At 35.6% G+C, this 17,952-nt stretch overlaps 1 protein-coding gene across 1 annotated transcript in view; it reads left to right on the forward strand.

Moving 5' to 3' along the window:
* nnt (nicotinamide nucleotide transhydrogenase) overlaps positions 1 to 11,701 on the forward strand; it is a 56,204-nt gene extending 44,503 nt beyond the window's left edge. Inside the window, exons 19-22 of the mRNA XM_051092814.1 lie at positions 41 to 122; positions 6,861 to 6,979; positions 7,063 to 7,178; positions 10,185 to 11,701. Of these exons, the coding sequence (XP_050948771.1) occupies positions 41 to 122; positions 6,861 to 6,979; positions 7,063 to 7,178; positions 10,185 to 10,325 (458 nt within the window). The 3' untranslated portion in view covers positions 10,326 to 11,701. The remainder of the gene's footprint in view (positions 1 to 40; positions 123 to 6,860; positions 6,980 to 7,062; positions 7,179 to 10,184) is intronic.
* The last annotated feature ends 6,251 nt before the right edge of the window (positions 11,702 to 17,952 follow it).

A 17,952-nucleotide genomic window follows, 5' to 3' on the forward strand; every position in this document is an offset into this window, starting at 1 on the left:
ATGGAGTTTCTCCTTTTAATTGCTGTGTCTTTTACTTCAGGTTATGGTCTGTGTGCAGCGAAAGCTCAGTATCCTATTGCCGATCTTGTCAAGTCACTCACTGACCAGGGCAAAACAGTCAGGTAAGAAACGTTCAAACATCTACAGTCGTTTTCAAATCTTTTCTGTTGAACTGTTATCTGACACCTTTATTAAGCCACGTGTGCACCACGAGATCCAAGATACCAGGAGAAAGCTATCTGTTAACACTATTCATCTCAGTGGCGGATGCAGGACACCCCTTATTAGTAAACAATGTCCTATGAATTATTGAACTGGATGACACTTGGAATCTCCCCTTTCTTTTCCAAAATCCTCACTCTCCAAGTCTTTGAAAGGAACTTAAAACAGTTTTCTCTCTGTTGCTTCACTTCTAATTCTTAATTGCATTTTTATTCCTTGCGTAAAATGTTTCTCAAGTAGAAAACCTATTTTTTATAATTCTGTCAGTGTATTTTATCTATTAAATTATCCTTTAATGTTTTATTATTATTTTTTTTTTAAATGAATCAAAATGCATTTTCTTTAAATATTGTTTTTTTTTTTTTTTTTTTTTTTTGGTTAATAAATTGATATACCCACAAATGAGGAGAGAGAAGACCTCACATTTTTTTGTTTTAAATTTTTTTTAATTAAATGTAAATTCATATCCCAGTTACATTTTCTTGGTTAAATAAACATTATTTGTACTACCAGATTAAAATCTATTTTGTATTTTTACATTAACAGTGTAATTAATATGTTGTTCTGTTAATTAAAACCACGTATAAATGTCATTAGTTTAGTAATTTTTAAGCACTTTACATTTATTCCAAATTACCTAAAGACAGTAACCTTTTAAACAAAATAAACACTTGTAATTCGTAATCACATTTTCTTCCACTGCGTAAAAAAACGATTTATTTTTATAATTCTGTCAGTGTATTTTATCTATTAAATTGTCCTTTAATATTTTATTTTTTAAAAATTCACCTTTTTAAATCAAAATGCTTTTTTTAAATTATTGGGTTTTTTTTGTTGTTTTTTTTTGTTAAAATAATAAATTGATGTATACACACACCAATGAGGCGACAAAAGTCCTCTCATCATCTATTTTATTTTATTTTTTACTTAAATGTAAATTCATGTCCCAGTTATATTTTCTTGGTTAAATAAACATTACTTAGACCACCAGATTAAAATCTATTTTGTATTTTAACCATGTAAGTAATATGCTATTCTGTTTATTAAAACAAAGTATAAATCTCATCAATTTAGTGATTTTTAAGCATTTATTCCAAAATAATAACTCAAGGCAGTAACCTTTTGAAACGATATATTTTATTTAAACAGTTATACATTTTATGTATGAACTTTGGTTTTTCATAATAAACGTATGCTCAGATGTACCTTTAATTTCAACAATCTGACTAAAAAAACCCACAGTTTTCAAGCCATTTAAAGTTTGATTTTGACTTGATAAAGTGGTGATATAAGGGAGTTGTTTGTTTACTTTTTTATTAGTCTTCCCATTAATGCCATTATATCGTTCATTCAAACTGATTCGCAAATGTGGAGCACGTACGAACACGAGGCGGGATTTAACGCATGAACCAATCACAGCCGATCATAACCAGTCATATCCAATCATATTGCATTATCTTATGTGACTTTCCCCCATTCATTACCCCCCACCAAACTCACCGCACCCTTTTGGGGATCTGTTAAAACTCAATGGGCTCAGGGGAGGCGAGAGAGAGACTTGAACTCCTGCTGTAATTTTACCTGCTGGTGTCGCTGTTGGAGTGGTTTATTATAAGTGGTTTATTCACTTTTTTGTTTTATTTTTGTACTGCCTCCTCAGAGGAAACGCCCCTTATAGTTTCCTCTGTGTAAGTTTAGGTCTCTCTGAGGGGGTCTGAGTTTTGTCAGTACTGCTGGGTGAGTGTTTGAACTCAGTGGTTGCAGGTCAGTCTGGTGAAGCTCTGAATGGCAGCCTTCTCTCTCTGTTTCTCTCTGCATGTCGGACTCCTCCATTTCAAAGAGTGCTTTTGAATATCGTCATTCAGTTGCTCTATTGTCTGGGGCTTTTGTTGCCTCTCCAGTGTATGTGTAATGCCCTGTGATCTGAGAGCGCAGTGTACCCCAGGCCTCCCAGTGCTGTGAAAGAGCCGGTGAAGAGCAGAGCGACAGGTGCGGGCTACGCAATACTTTCCACAGTCCCGGCGACGCCTCTCAGGTTGCAGGGCGTGGAAAGACTGTGTGCCTGACCCTAGAGATGCTTCAACAACTATGCGCTTTCAGTATTTGTTATAGTGATGAGACGAACTTGTAATGCAATGTAAAAGTTTCTCATGTTGAGACTGTCGAGACAGATTTGAACTTGGGTCGCCACACATAAGTGGTACTAAAGTGGTCTATTATACCTGATGCGAGCAAGCCATTAACTTTTCTTTTGTTTTCAATGATAGTCTTGTCACAAATTTACAAGCCTGATTAGAAAAACTATTATAAAATAGAGGTTTGCTATGTATGTTTAAATTATTTTTTTCATTTAAATTTGCACTAGGCAACAATTAATCAGAATCCTAATCGCATCCAAAATATGTTTTTGTTTAATATGTGTGAATACTGTGTATATTTATTATGTGTGTATATGTATGTATGTATGTATGTATGTGTATATATATATATAATATATATAATATATATATAATTTTTTTTTTATATATTTATGAAGACACACACAGTATATATTTTGAAAATATTTACATGTAGTTACAAGTTATTTATATTGATTATAATTTATGTTATATATAAATATATTTAATATATAAACAACATATTTTTAAATGTATACATGCATGTGTATTTATATATACATAATAAATATACACAGTACACACACAAACTTTTATTTTGGATGTGTTTTAAACTAACTGAAATGTTAATCATTTAAAAATATATATAAATCTATATTTTGCATGTGTGTATAGAATTCTCATGCATAAATATTTGGAACTTTTGTTTTTAAATTAAATTTCGTAAAATGATTGAAAGTCTATATATAAATTTGTTGTGTGTGTAACTTAAAATTATTACACATGTATAAACATTTATTTTCAAACAAATATAATTGAAATAAATGTAGTAATTAGTTTATAAATTAATATTTATACTATACTGTGTTCATGTAATTAAAAGCAATATTTCTATATAATTAAAATAATAACAAAATTGAAAAACTTACATTTATTATTTTAATTTTACATTCATTTAAATGTAATTTAAATAGAATAATTATATCCATATTTGTTTTAATATATACAGTGTATGCATGCATGCATGCATATATAAATATAGTTAGTCGATTTATTATTAAATTCTTGATATATAAATTATGACAATTTATAAACATTTTAATTTTAAATGTATCTAATCGAATAAATGGAGTAATTTGTTTATAAATTAATATAAAATATTCATTTATGATAATATGCTGTGCGTGTGTGTGTGTGCATGTATAATTAAAAACATTTTTAAATAAAATTGAAATAATAAATGTGTAAAAACAAACTTTTACATGTATTAATTAAATTTTGCATTAATTTAAATGTAATTTAAATAAAATATAATTTGTTTTAATAAAGATATTAATTTTAATTTTAATCATAAATCTAACTTTTTTAAATAATAAATTTATAATATTTAAAATAATTAAATATTATCTAATAATAATAAAAATTAATTTAGATGTGCGTGCACTAATGCACATGCTTTAAATTGTGTTGTCCATATGACAGCTACACTTCAATATGTAGAAGTTCTGGCTCTTTCCTGTCCTCTCTTCTCTCTATTAAAGCAGCAAAAAAGGCCAAACGAGGGACGTTGGCAGTCCTTTATAAACGGGCATCTGATTTGAATGTATTCTTCACAAGGCTACAACTGACCACTCCATTTTTCCATTTCTTTTGCCCACTCTTCCTTTTTTTTTTATTTCACCGAATGGTGTCAATTCATGTTGTTGTCTTGTTCCCACCAGACAGTGGTTGTCGGCGCTAGCCTGGTTTCACCACACTCTTGGCAGTCAGACCAACCAATTACGGCATCATGTGTGACTTAAAGATTTCCTCAGTATTTTTCATGAAGATACTCACACAAATGCTTTTTAATCAGTCCCAGAACATCATTCTGTGTGCTGCCAACCCGTCTCATACACTTAAGACATGAAGTACTGGTCAGCATCTTGGTCACAAAGTGTGGTCAGCCATGAGCGCTTCGCTTAAAAGCACATTGCAGTTGATGGAGATTGTTGCATGCTGCATTAGATTATCAGTCCTTGCCACTCTTCTCGTTTCCCATAATGCAATTTGTGGGGCACTTAAACAGTCAATTGTCAACTTATTTCATCCAGTTGCCACCTTGTCAGATGTCGCATAAGCTAGATTCCTGTTTTCTCTCTCTCTCTGGAGCTGCGGGCACTGTGTGATTGTGGAGGAGAGATGCAGACCGGAAGCTTGTGTAATTTTCGTTCGTTCGTTTGATCTGAGAGCCCAACAGCTGCTGCCAATTAGAGCATTTGCAGTTGATTAGAAGGGGAGATGGGTGGCCAAAGAGTGGACAGATTAGGTAGCGCACCCGCCGCTCTCCCCCTCGTTCTCTTCGGGATAATTGGCTCGGGGTGTCGCCCTGTCGAGAGGACCGTGGGTAGATCTGACACTGTGTAACCCACCTCCTTATCATTCTTATTAAGTTTCTATCTGTCTGTCTTTCCGTAAAGACATTACATTAGTTTTTGCTGCAGGGCTGGAGTTGGAAAGATTCGGTTCATTGAAAGGAGTCACGAGTTTGGGCAGGAAAGCAGTCTGGAAGGTCGTGGTTGAAAAGAAGCGCGGTTATTTTCAGAGCGCGTGTTGGTTCAACGCGGTGCGACGCTAATGGGAATAGCAGAATTGTCGGGCCGGTTTGGATGGTAGAACCGAGCTTGGACCTGACTGTTTTGCGCAGCTGTGCCTTATGTAAGCCAGCATCAGAGTTGATTGACAAACCCCATGTCTTTAACTTTTCGAGGCCTGTCCACTGAATTATGTTTCATCTTAGTTGATTATTGAACATGTTTTTTCCTCATTTCATTTTTGATAAATGAGTTTGCATGACAGAAACTGATGAACAGATGTCTGATTTGATGGAAGGCAACTGTACAACATAAGTTTTTTTCTTCTGTTTTTTTTGTCCAAGTAAACACTTGTTAGAGTAATGGCCACTATCATCCGATAGTTTACTTTTCAGTAACATTTTGGAAGATATTCTCCCAAACAAGACAGCGCTGCCTTAAAGAAATGGAGGAGAAAACAATAGAAGTGTGAAATAAAACCAAACAGTGTATAAATATGTTGTACAAATTGGCCTGAATGCTCTTGAAATGGACTAATTATAAAGTAAACAACTCTGACGACTCAATGCGGCAATGTTTTCTAAGAACTTGCCTGTTTCTGCCATTTTAGTTCTTTAATGGAAGCTGTGTAGCCGTTTTAAGTATAATTAAATGAGTTATTATAAAAAATAAAATTTTCTGAGCCCCTCTCTTTGTTTTTTTAAAAGCCATTCAGTTACTTTTTATTTTAATAATTATAATTAATATACTTGACTGATTGAATGCTCTGTTAATGAAATCTGTGTGGTTATTTTAAATTATAGTTATAATATGTTAATTATAAAAAATAGGATTCCAAGCCTTCTTTTGAGGTTTTAAATGCTTTTTATTTTATTTTATTATTTTATTTTAAAATTGTTGATTGGTTTATTACTTGGTTACCATACCCATCCTGTCCAAATCAGCTTGGATCAAGTTCCTACTATTTCTTTTAGAAAGGGTTACACAAAATATGAAATTCTTGGCTTTAATAAATGCTTAAAATAAGCATGCAAATTTAGTATAGGTTACTTTTTGGTAGTGTGGGTTGAAATGAACTGGAAAACAGTGTAAACCTCAAATAAAAATGCCACACATATTTGTGGCCCTGGACCACAAAACCAGTCTTTAGTACAGATATACCTGTAGAATTAGCCAAAAATACATTGTATGGATACTTTGTATTAGTAGTAAAGTAAAGTAAAGATCATGTTCCATGAAGATATTTAGTAATTTTCTTACCGTAAATACATCTAAACTTTTAAAAAATTTTTTTTTTAGAGTTTTTAAAGTTTATTTTTTGATTAGTAACTTCATTTGGACAACTTTAAAGGCAATTTTCTCAATATTTTCATTTTTTTTTTTTACACCCTCAGATTCCAGATTTGCAAATAGTTGCATCCCAGCCAAATATTATCTTATTCTAACAAAACGTACATCAATGGAAGCTTATTTATTCAGCTTTCAGATAATGTATAAATATCAATTTCAAAAATTGACCCTTATGACTGGTTTTGTGGTCCACATTTACATTGGTCAAAAAAAAGCAAGCATATCACTTCCTGTGTCTTTCCTAAGCCTGTTGGCTGTGATCTTTGGTTTTTACAGTGAAGTCGTAAAGCTGCCCACATGCCCTGGGGGTCCACTCGTCTTCCTCAAGCCATTTCCCCTGAGCTCATGCACTTTACTACCTCTGGCATTAAAAAGATACCTTCAACCACTGCTTATTTCCTTCTCTCTTAACCTCTTGCAAACCCCTTGACCCCTTGCCCAAAGCACTCCTGCTTAACCATGTTCAAAGACTCCTGTTCGTGCTGTATAGAGAGTCATCCTGCACAACCGGAAAGTGCTTTATTTGGATGCCATATGTGTATCGGGCGATCTAAGAGATCATGTGATCTGTATTGTCTGCATGTGTGTGTGTGTTCAGGTTTGGAATCCACCCTGTGGCTGGTCGTATGCCAGGCCAGCTGAATGTGCTTCTGGCTGAAGCTGGTGTGCCATATGATGTTGTGCTAGAGATGGATGAGATCAATCACGACTTCCCTGGTACGATATGCTTTTTTGGTGTTTTTTGGTGTTATTTGTAGAATATTAAATTCATGATCATGCTTTCCATTATCATTTTTCAGAAACTGACCTGGTTTTGGTCATTGGAGCTAATGACACAGTCAACTCAGCGGCCCAGGAGGACCCCAACTCCATCATTGCTGGCATGCCTGTTTTGGAGGTCTGGAAGTCCAAGCAGGTGAGCATCTTATTAGTCGTAACGCCTTGCAACTTGATTTAAATTTTAATTGTGGTCTTAAAAATCACCTGTTTTCACACAATATAAACTACTGTTAAAATAACCCCGGGTATTAAGACTTGTATGGCTTAATATAAAGTAAATGGTTCTGTTAGCTTAAAGATGGCGTTGGATGTAACGTACGCTTAAACCAAATGCCATACCATAGATTTTTCCCCACAAGGAGTCTAAATGCCCCAGATATCGAGTGAAATCCACACTAAGAAACTCCTTCAGTGTCATGACAAGCTACGGCATCTAGCGTTTCTTGTCTCTGCCGTTTGTAAGCTCTTTCAGAAGCTGTGGTCTACTAAAAGCCTCAAAGGCATCAGGGCTAAAGTGGAGAATAAAGACAAGGGTCTTTAGGAAGGTTTATTTGTCCACAGGTATCTTTCCATTCTTTTCTCCTCTTATTGGTAAGAAAGCAGTGAAGATTTACATCGCTTCTCTTGTTGCTCTTCAGCTGAAAATTACAACCAAAAGCCACACAATGTGGCATTTGTGTCAGTATTTTATTTTCAGAGTTGTGTATTTCAGAGTTGTGTTGTGGTAAAACTAGCAGTAGTAACTCACAGGGTGCTACCATTTCACGTCATAAATAATGGCGCCCCTGTATATGTATAAAATTGTGGAAAATTTTTTTTAATAACTTAACCGTTTTATGGGTTTTCTACTACATATTTCAGTAAAAGACATAATTAATGGTATTAAGTTTAAGTTTAAAAGAAATGTATTCAGCAGTCATCTGACGTCATAAATAATGGCACCCCATCCAAAATATAAATAAAATGATGTGGATTTTTTTTTAAATAATGTAAGTGTTTAATGGGTTTTCTACTACATATTTCAGTAAAAGCCATAATATACATTAAGTTTAAAAAAAATGTATTCAGCAGCTATTTGATGTCATAAATAATGGTGCACCCATAGTCCAAAATATGTATAAAATGATGTGGATTTTTTTTTAAATAACGTGTTTTTCATGGGTTTTCTACTACATATTTCAGTAAAAGCCATATTGTATGTTAAGTTTACATTTAAAATACATTTATTCAGCAGCCATTTGATGTCATAAATAATGGTGCCCTCCATAATCCAAAATATGTATAAAACAATGTGGATTTTTTAAATAATGTATGTGTTTAATGGGTTTTCTGCTACATATTTCAGTAAAAGACATCATTTATGTTAACTGTAAGTTTAAAAGAAATATATTCAGCAGGGGTGCATTAAATTGTTCAAAGAAATTTGACAAAAGATTTGTTTCAAATAAATGTTCTTTTGAACTGTATATTCATCAAAAAAAAAAAAAAAAAAACTTAAATGTTACGTAACCCAACTGTGGCAACATAAATAATAATAAGAATGTTTCTTGAGCACCAAATCAACAAATTAAAATGATTTTTGAAGGATAATGTGACTCTGAAGACCAGAATAATGGCTGCTGAAAATTTGGCTGAGTCATCAGAGAAATAAATTACATTTTAATATATGTATAAATAAATTTTAAATTGGTAATAATCTTTCAAAAGATTACTGTATTTTTGATCAAATAAAGGCAGCCTTGTTAACCAACCTAAAACTTTTGAACGGTGCTGTACATGACACACTTCATACTCCATATGTATCAGGCATTACTTTTACGGCCTAGCTGGAATAAAACCCAAGATAGCAAGAATTGCCCTCAAGCATTGTAATACAGACCATCCCTCATTCTCCCACCCAGAGCGATATGAAAATCTCCATTCCATCCCCACAGCTGGTTCCCACTGTAACCACGCTTCGGTCCAGGTGTATCTCGAGCAAGACAGCCTCACGCTGCTTTCATTAGCACTGACTCGCTCGTTCTGGAATGATGACATTTCAGAGCACCCGACCGATACTTTCCCTAAAATGTGGGGCTGGTGTGCTTCACCACATGACAGGCCCATTGCGGCCAGACCTTCTCTAGGGAAATCACTCTGAGTACTGGGGCCTGACGTTCACGATTGTACAAATACGTCGACCTTCTCCTTCGAGTAATTGCGTGTAGCTTGTTAACCTGTTCCATAATTCCATGTGGACTTATGCAAACGCTAGAGCTTTGAACCAAAGCCTTCCTTATTTGTAGCAACTTGGATGCGTAGCCAAGTCTCGACCGACTTCGAACATAGTGATGCGGCAGAATCTGAAATCTCCGTTGGTTTTGTTATCCTCAATCTTCTGCAACATCCATCCTACTGATTGCTCCCAGGCTTGTTAAAGACCTTCATGTGTAACCTCATGCCCAAATGAAACCAGCTGCCCTATGAATAATTTAACAAAAGGATGTTGTCCTGTCCTGGGGGATGCCTGAGCCTAGGTAAAGCGGTCACGTGAGACTTTGAGACGAGGGGACGGGTGTGTCTGAACGCTGTCCCCATCACCTGGCTGGCGCTGAACATCTGCAGGCCTTTTGAGGGACAGATGATGATATTAAAAGGATCCGCCTGCTGATTTTGAAGTCTCAAGATGAGGGTCGTTTCGTTCCAAATATCTTTCAGTGTATTGAATAACACTAAAGCTAGACCAGCGGCAAGGGCTCTCCTCTCTGGTTTTACTTATTCAATTACCAAGTGTTCCTCCTTCCCAAACAGATGCTCCCAATCAAAGTGCTGCTCTCGACGATTTTCCCAGAAACGGCTCTGCCTAAAAAGTGGTGTTCAAGACACTAATGACTCTTAATTTTGTAAATGGCAGATACTTAAATAACCATTACATGTTGGAAGCATGGGCTCTTTTTGCACCCTCTTGAATCCCAAAACTGTTCTCCGCCACTTCACGTGCAGGTGCATGCGATGTTTTTACAGGAATAATGTTGAAGAGTTTATACTACAGTAGCTAGCTTTTTCCATTGATTAAGGGGAACGTACAGGATTTTACTTAATGCACGTTTTCCAGCTACCTTTGTTCCTGGATAAGCTTCAACCTCTGCTTTCATCCCTCCAGGTCATCGTGATGAAAAGATCTCTGGGAGTTGGCTACGCCGCTGTGGACAACCCTATCTTCTACAAACCAAACACATCCATGCTTTTGGGAGATGCCAAGAAGACTTGCGATGCTCTGTCTGCCAAGGTCCGCGAGGGCTAGAGGAGAAAGAGAAGATCTGACCTTGCTTTGCACCAGATGAGTCACAGAGACAAAGAGATCGAACAAACACAATAAACCCTTAGATATAAATTAGCGCTAATAGGATCAAACTCTTTGCCCATTTCAATTTTGCTGTAGATAGAGGTAGTTTATTCAGTATTTCCAAAACCTTTAGTTTTCCATTTATTAAATGTTTTTTATTTTTGGTCCCCCATTTAAAAGGAAAAAAAGCATTACAGAATGTCATTAATTAGCATTAATCATTAATAAAGCAAGCTTACCAGTTATCATCTGGTTTTGTATGTATTATAGATCAGGTTTTATATAGCACAGAAATCTGTTTTTAAAAAACTAAGCTTTTTTTGACCCATTTGTTTGAAAGCCATAAACTGTATGCTTTTTTCCCTTTTTTCTTGCTTAATTTTCATTTCTTGTGAACTTACCATCTGCATTAACTGACCAGCTGGTGGTATACGGTGTTGTTCCAACTGAGGAATCAGTTTTTTCAGATGCAGCTTCAGAGGACCATTCCCAAACAATGCAAGTTTTCTCTTAATAGCATGAAGGATCGCTGCTGAGATGAAGTCCTAGCTAATATCACTGAAGATTTACGCACAGAATCCCAAACACCTGTGGCTCCGCCATAAAATGATTTGTATTCCCCAACCACTCCTAATTCAAGCGAATGTCACTGTAGCGGTGAGGTTAGTATGAGTCGTTATCGTATATCTGCCCTGTTGTCCTCCCAAATTTGTTCCCAGCAGTAATCCTCCGCAGTATTTGACAGGGATTTGAACAGATGTACTGTACTTTACCCACCGGGACCTAATGGAGTAGATCTTAGGAGATACAGGAACCAAGACAGACCATTACAACATCCCTACCTCTCCACAGTTTCAACTCGACCAAAACAATCCCTCACTTCCCTACTTTTACACTCCTCTCGTTTGCCTCGAGCAGGGCTGCATGGGGCACGAGTAGTTTGTTCTTCGATGATGTAGAATTTGTGGATGCAGGAAGGTAGTACACCATTCTTCTTAAGTAAGCTGTAATGTAGATGCTGAATTTCAACTGATTCAGGAATGTTTTAAAAAGTCAATTGCAAGGGAATCAATTGCTGCAAGGGAAACAAAGTATTTATCGAACAGGTTTGCATTCCCTCCCGCTCCTTCAGGATGTTTTTTTGTATAGACAGGTTCTTGCATAGAAACGATGCTTTGATAATTCACTTTGCCGCAATACATGGGAGGGAAGAGGGCGAGTCTTCAAATGTTTCATTGTGCCATGGTGAGGAATTAATGTCATACTGTGAAATGTTTTTTCTCTCTCCACTGTATCACAGAGCATCCCTCTTAATAAACATCCTGATAAGAGAACCGATGGCACGAACGGTCATTCATTTCTCAATATCGCATGTCTTCGATGTTGCGGGCACCACAATGCCTAGATTGGGCTGTTGAAGAAGCCACTTGCATCTTCTGATGAGGGACTATCTGCGTACAAGTGACAGTGATTACCCATTGTCAGTTTTTCCTCATTTAGGGGTGGAGATGTTCGCTCTGATCTCGGGTCCATGTGGGTTCTTTCACCTTTGCAACAAGTGGCACTCAGACATGATGGTATCTTCACGCACCTCTCTTAAGAGGTGAGGGATTGTTGGGAAAGTGCTTCAAAGAGTGTCCAAACAAGTTATTTTGAGGCAAGGTATGGGCCATTTGTGACATAGTGGGAAAAACACATTCCAGCCATTACTAGTTCAGTCATTTTGGTTCTCCGTGTCTGGTCCGTCTATCAGTTTCAGCGCTTTATGCGCTTTATGCGCTTTATCTCTCCTAATTCCAGCCCTTTCAGTATCCTGGAGGGTCTTGTAGACGTTTGTGGTCACGCTAATGCATGTGCCTGATGTTTCTGCTCGCTCTTTCTCTCTGACTCTGCTGAAAGCAGATTAAATGGGCCTTCATGACTGTTTCATTGCTCTACAAGTTATCTCCAGTGCTAAAAGTGCTGAAAAACACCAGATGAAATATGATTGGAGCTAGCTAGACACACTGTGTTCCTTCACCACAATTGTGACAATTACTGTGTGGTTTGTTTCTTGTGATGTCAAAGGATGTGGCTTTTTTTTCCCTGCTGGACTGGGTTACTAAATCTACATTCTTGGATATCATCACTGATGCTCCTTTGCATTGATAACCTATATCTCTATTGCAGATACAGCCTGATCCAGTTCCATCAGCATAGAAGTGTGTTCACACTAGACTTTTACATTTTATCCTCACTGGAAACATATTTGTGTTTCTGCATTTACGTTCATGCAAAGTTTGGTGACCAATAAGACCGAGCCAAAAGCCATTTTGACCGAGAACAGCTGAGAACACCAAAGCTTTGCAGTTTGTAGTGAACGCTCGATATTTGGTGCATTAACTTTTTGAATGGAATCACTAGGTTCCCCTGGAACGGTTCATGCAAAGTGTGAACATTTGCATGCTAAAATCCAACACAACACACTTTTCATTCAACTAATATAATTCATATGCATGCGGATGTGGGAGAGTGGAAACACGGGCTCATGTGAAGAAGTTTTGCATTTTGCCGTGTTACTAATTCGCAGGTTAGAGTTCACCAAACTTGAATTTGAAGCCATGTGACCAATGGAAGATCGATATGTCAAGACGTGACCTCGTAGCTGTATTAATAGAACAAACTGCGGTAACACTTTGCAATAAGGTGTCATTTGTTTGCATTAATTAATGTATTAACTAACATGAACAAACAATAAACAATACATTACACTATGAATTAATATGTAATGATAGGTAAGAAAAATACTGTCATTCATTGTCAGTTCAAGTTAATTCACAGTGCATTAACTAATGTTAACAGAACTTGTGTTTTTAATAATGCTTTAGAAAATGTTGAAATCAACATTAACTAAAATTAATAAATGCTGTAGAGGTATTGTTCATACTTGGTTCATGTTAACTAAGGTTAACTCATGTTAACTAATAAACCTTATTGTAAAGCTTTACCCAAACTACCAAACAACCTGCAGGGGAAAGAGGAGTAGATTGTATGTTTTAACATTTTAAATTTATTATTATTATTTATGAATTGAATTTGTTTTTAAAAAGACCATGAACATTGCAGTGTCCTAACAAATTTAGTTCACATGGCCACATTTTCCAACACACTAGTGGTTCTAAAGCTATTTTATAGATTTCAATGCAAATCTACAATAAATAAATATTTTAATGCAAATCTACAGTAACTATTAAATAATAATTCTTAGACCATTTTATGGACTTTAATTTCCAAAGCTATCCAAAGATTGAATTTAATTTTCTGTTGGTCTAAATCTAGAAGCTTAAATGTAATTTAAACCTGAAAATGAACTGAATGTTGTAGGATTTTAGATATTTAAAAATGTTATGATTAAAAATCATTGATATATTTTGGATTCTACACTTTTTGTAGGTCACTAATGAAGTTCCTAATCAAGCAAGTAAACTTGTGACACTGATTGTGTAAATTTCTTTAAACACAAGGTCAAATCCATTGAAGCTCAAGATTCTCTTTGGATTATATTATATTATATTATATTATACTAGTGGCAGTGGTGTGTGGTGGTGTTCTGAAATGAGGAGACAGTTTTTTTTTTTTGTTGTTGTTGTTGTTGTGGTTGTTGTTGTTTTTAAATTGGATGTAAATTCATGTCCCAGTCATATTTTCTTGGTTAATAAACATTACTTATGCTATCAGAAAAAGAAAAAAAAAGTTTTATAGGCTATTTTTACATTAACTATGTAATCCATATTCTTTTTTATTAAAGCCAAGTATGAATCTCAAAGTTAGTGTTCTGAAGTTAGTGTTTTTAAGCATTTTACATGTATTCCATAACTCCAAGCAGTAACAATTTAAACAATAATTGAACTATTTAAATAATAAAAATGAACTTATTTTTAACTTTTCCTTTTAATACTTTTAACTGCGTCTGGATTTTTTGGATCATCAGTCATCAAGTTCGGTAAATATTACTCACAGACATGCAGATTTAATTTAAATTTCACTGATTACTCAGCTGATTACTCACTTAAAAACTCCCACAGATCATGTTTTCAGGCCATTTCAAGTCTCATTTTGATGTAATAATATAATTATATCTAAGTGTGTGAGTTGTCTACTTACTTTTTAAAATTAGTCTTCCCAACCGCCATTATATTTCTGATTTTTGAACGCGGAACGCATACGAACACAAGAGGCAGGATTTATCGCATGAACCAATCACAGCCGATCATAACCAGTCATAACCAATCATATTGCGATGGAGGAATTAGGCGGGAATCCTGGAAAAAACGCCTCTAATTAGTGGAGATGGGTAGGATATTCCATGTGTTTGCTATTTACTGCAAGTCTGTGGGTATTTATTTGAGTTTTAAAAAGTTAGTATCTCTCAAGCTACATGATTTGATGATTTGGTATGTCATTAAAGGTGATACTTGTTCAAATCTTTAGCCTAACATATGAGGAGTAGTAAATAGTGACACTTGACTTGGCTAAAAGTTTCAAGCCTGCACAGAATCTCTTTGTTTGTATGGTGGCATCTTATCTTAATCCCCAAAAGGAAACTGTGACTGCAGATAAAAGGGATGTCTAACAGTTGATCATCTCTCTATACGTCTTGAATCATGCCCACCTGTTCCACCTGTTTGGCTCTTTTAACAGTTAAAGTACACAGAGCACCAGATGCAGCGCATGCAAATCCCTTTCATCATCTGGTTGGCTGAACATTACTCTGATTTAAAACACAGGAGATGGCCATGCACAAACAGTAACTCCAGACGCCGTCCTCCAAGCTGCGGTGCAGACGCTCTTAAAAGCATTCGTCCAAGCCATTTCACTCTTAAAATAAAGATAAACGTTGACAAGGCCCAACCCTCGTCGTACCGTATCCTCGCCGTTCGGCCTGACATTTAAGAAACACAAACCGTTCAAGTGTCCTTTTAAGCCACTTTTATTGTCTAAATTCACTGAATCTAATGCTTCGGTTAAAACCGAGCGGTTAATGTCAAAGATGTAGTTTTTTTCAACGCTTTTGAGGTTTTACAGAGAAGTTCTGGCCTGCTGTACAGAGGGAGCTTTTAGTAAACAGCTCACAGGACTTGGCAGCGCTGTTATCAGCAATAGGGTGTATGTGAGATTGTATATTAGAAGTGGAGAGGATATTATATGTTACTATGCGTGTACTGTCTGATAGCAGGTCGTCGCTATATAGTAGAGTGGTTAATTAATATAAACACTGTTGTACACATACTGTACGTATAACATAGCAAAGGTGCTGTGAGGACAGTCTTTTAGTTAACCCACTTAAGTGGTGCTGTTGAATTTCATGCTTGAGGCTGTTGAAAATCTAGAAGTCTACATGTAATTTAAACCTAAAACTGACTAAATGTTTTAGGATTTTGGACATTTTAAAACAAAAATGGGTAACAGTAAGGTTTCATTAGTTATGTTTATTACAGTATATATTAATCTTGTTAATGTTAGCTGTTCATGTTAATTCACAGTGCTTTAACTAATCCTAACAAGCACAGCTTTTGATTTTAGTAATGCGTTAGTAAATGTTGAAATTAACTAAGATTAATAAATGCTGTTGAAGTATTGTTCGTTCCTAGTTAAAGTTAACTAAAGTACTTAACTAATCTTAACTAATGAACCTTATTGTAAAGGGTTTCCCAAAAATGTGTTATGATGTAAAATTAGTCTAATATGTAACATTCTGCACTATTTCTAGCCCACACATTGAGCAATGAAATTTATGGCACTGATAATGTGAATTCCTCTCAAGAAAAGGTCAGATGTTCTTCCACTGAAGCTCAAGACGCTCTTTGGATCTTTCTCAAATTGTGCTGGATCACATAATCATCAGATTTTACACAATCTTGCCAAGGTTTTGAAATTACTAAAGCAAATAGATGACAAACCAAATGTTTTCTGCTAGGTGCTTTGAGAGTAGTAGCTTCGGCCTGTGTTATACTGTTCAAAAGTTTGGGCTCGGTATGATTTTTAACTGATTTTAGTCTCTAAAGCTCACCAAGACGGTGCTTATTTCATCACAAGTGCATAAATCATGAAATATTACAACTTTGAAATAACAACTTTGAACATATTTTAAAATAAATGTATTCTGTGATGGCAAAGCTGAATTTTCAGCATTATTACTCCAGTCTTCATTGTCACATGATCTTTCAGTAATCATTCTAATACTGGTTTTTCATAATATAAATTTTAATAGTTTTTATACATCGTGACCTATACATATAAACAGCCATATGTTTATGTATAGTCAGTCACAGGGATCTTCACAGCTGCTGCGTTCTGTCGTTTGTAAAGTTTAGATCAGGACTATATGTCCAGGCTACAAATCTCCTGGTCTTTAAAGTGTGTTTGTGCAGTATTAGCCAGGGACAAAATATTTACACCAGTAGGCTTAGGGTTGTTTTAAACTTGGAGCCATATTGTGATGTTAGTTCAGGGAGCATCAATGTCTGACCTTTACACAAACCTCAGACATGTCTATACCATGTTACCATAAATTTTTTTGGACATGAAGAATAACATGATAATGTCACCGAATTTACCATCCCATATTTGTAAAAACAGACGAGTGGTTATACTGAGTCTTCACCAGCAGGCAGTGCTGTTTCTGAGCCGTATTTGTTGAATCACTCCTCAGATGACTTTACATTGACAGTGTTTTTAAACTCTATACACGCTTTTACTCTATTAACAATAATATCAGATCAAAACAGGAACTTAATTTTGAGTTCTGACACCTGAGTGGCATACAGAGATACCTGCCAAAAACATGTCTTAAACCAGCCTAAAATGGGCTTCCCAGGTTGGTCTAATAGGTCTTAGAGGGATCTTGGGAAATTGTCAACTGTCCAGGCTAGACCAGCAAACCAGCGTAGGCTGGTTTAAGTCAAGTCATCTATTTGCAGTACTGAGTGTTTCAAAGCAGCTTCACAGTAATAAACATGAAAATAGCAATCAATAATGCAAGTAACTTCTGATTTAAGGCAGTTCTAAAAAGACAGATTCAGCTCACAGTGTTGGTTTAGATACAGTGGAATCTTTCTCTTTTTTCAGTAGATATTCCACATAAAATTATGTATTTATAACAAGTTACTTCGTCGTGAGGCATCTTGAAGATGAATCTTTCTGGATGGCGGAAATATAATGCTGTAAATAGAGATATTTCAGATTTGATAGTCATTGTAGATCATAAAGCGTGGTCTTTCTTTAATAGACTATAATAGACTTCCTACACTGTCTGGAATCGAAGATTAGTCACTAAAACTGTGTACATGCAAAGTCTTGTTACCATAAATCTATTTTTATCTTAAATCTAATTCGACTCTGAGTCTTCGGTGATACGACAGTGATTCAGTCCAACCATGTCTGTGTTGACAGAACAAACTCACCCATCCGTGTTTTTTGACAACAGTTAAACCCCTCTGTTTTGTGTTTCAATGTCAAGAGGCTCATGTACATCATGAAATTCACAAGGACTCACACTTTAAATTCCAGCATGAAAGGTGTGACTGAGATGTGAAACAAGCTGCAT

This window comes from Labeo rohita, chromosome 21 (genome assembly GCF_022985175.1).
Source record: "Labeo rohita strain BAU-BD-2019 chromosome 21, IGBB_LRoh.1.0, whole genome shotgun sequence".
NCBI classification, from domain to species: Eukaryota; Metazoa; Chordata; class Actinopteri; order Cypriniformes; family Cyprinidae; genus Labeo; species Labeo rohita.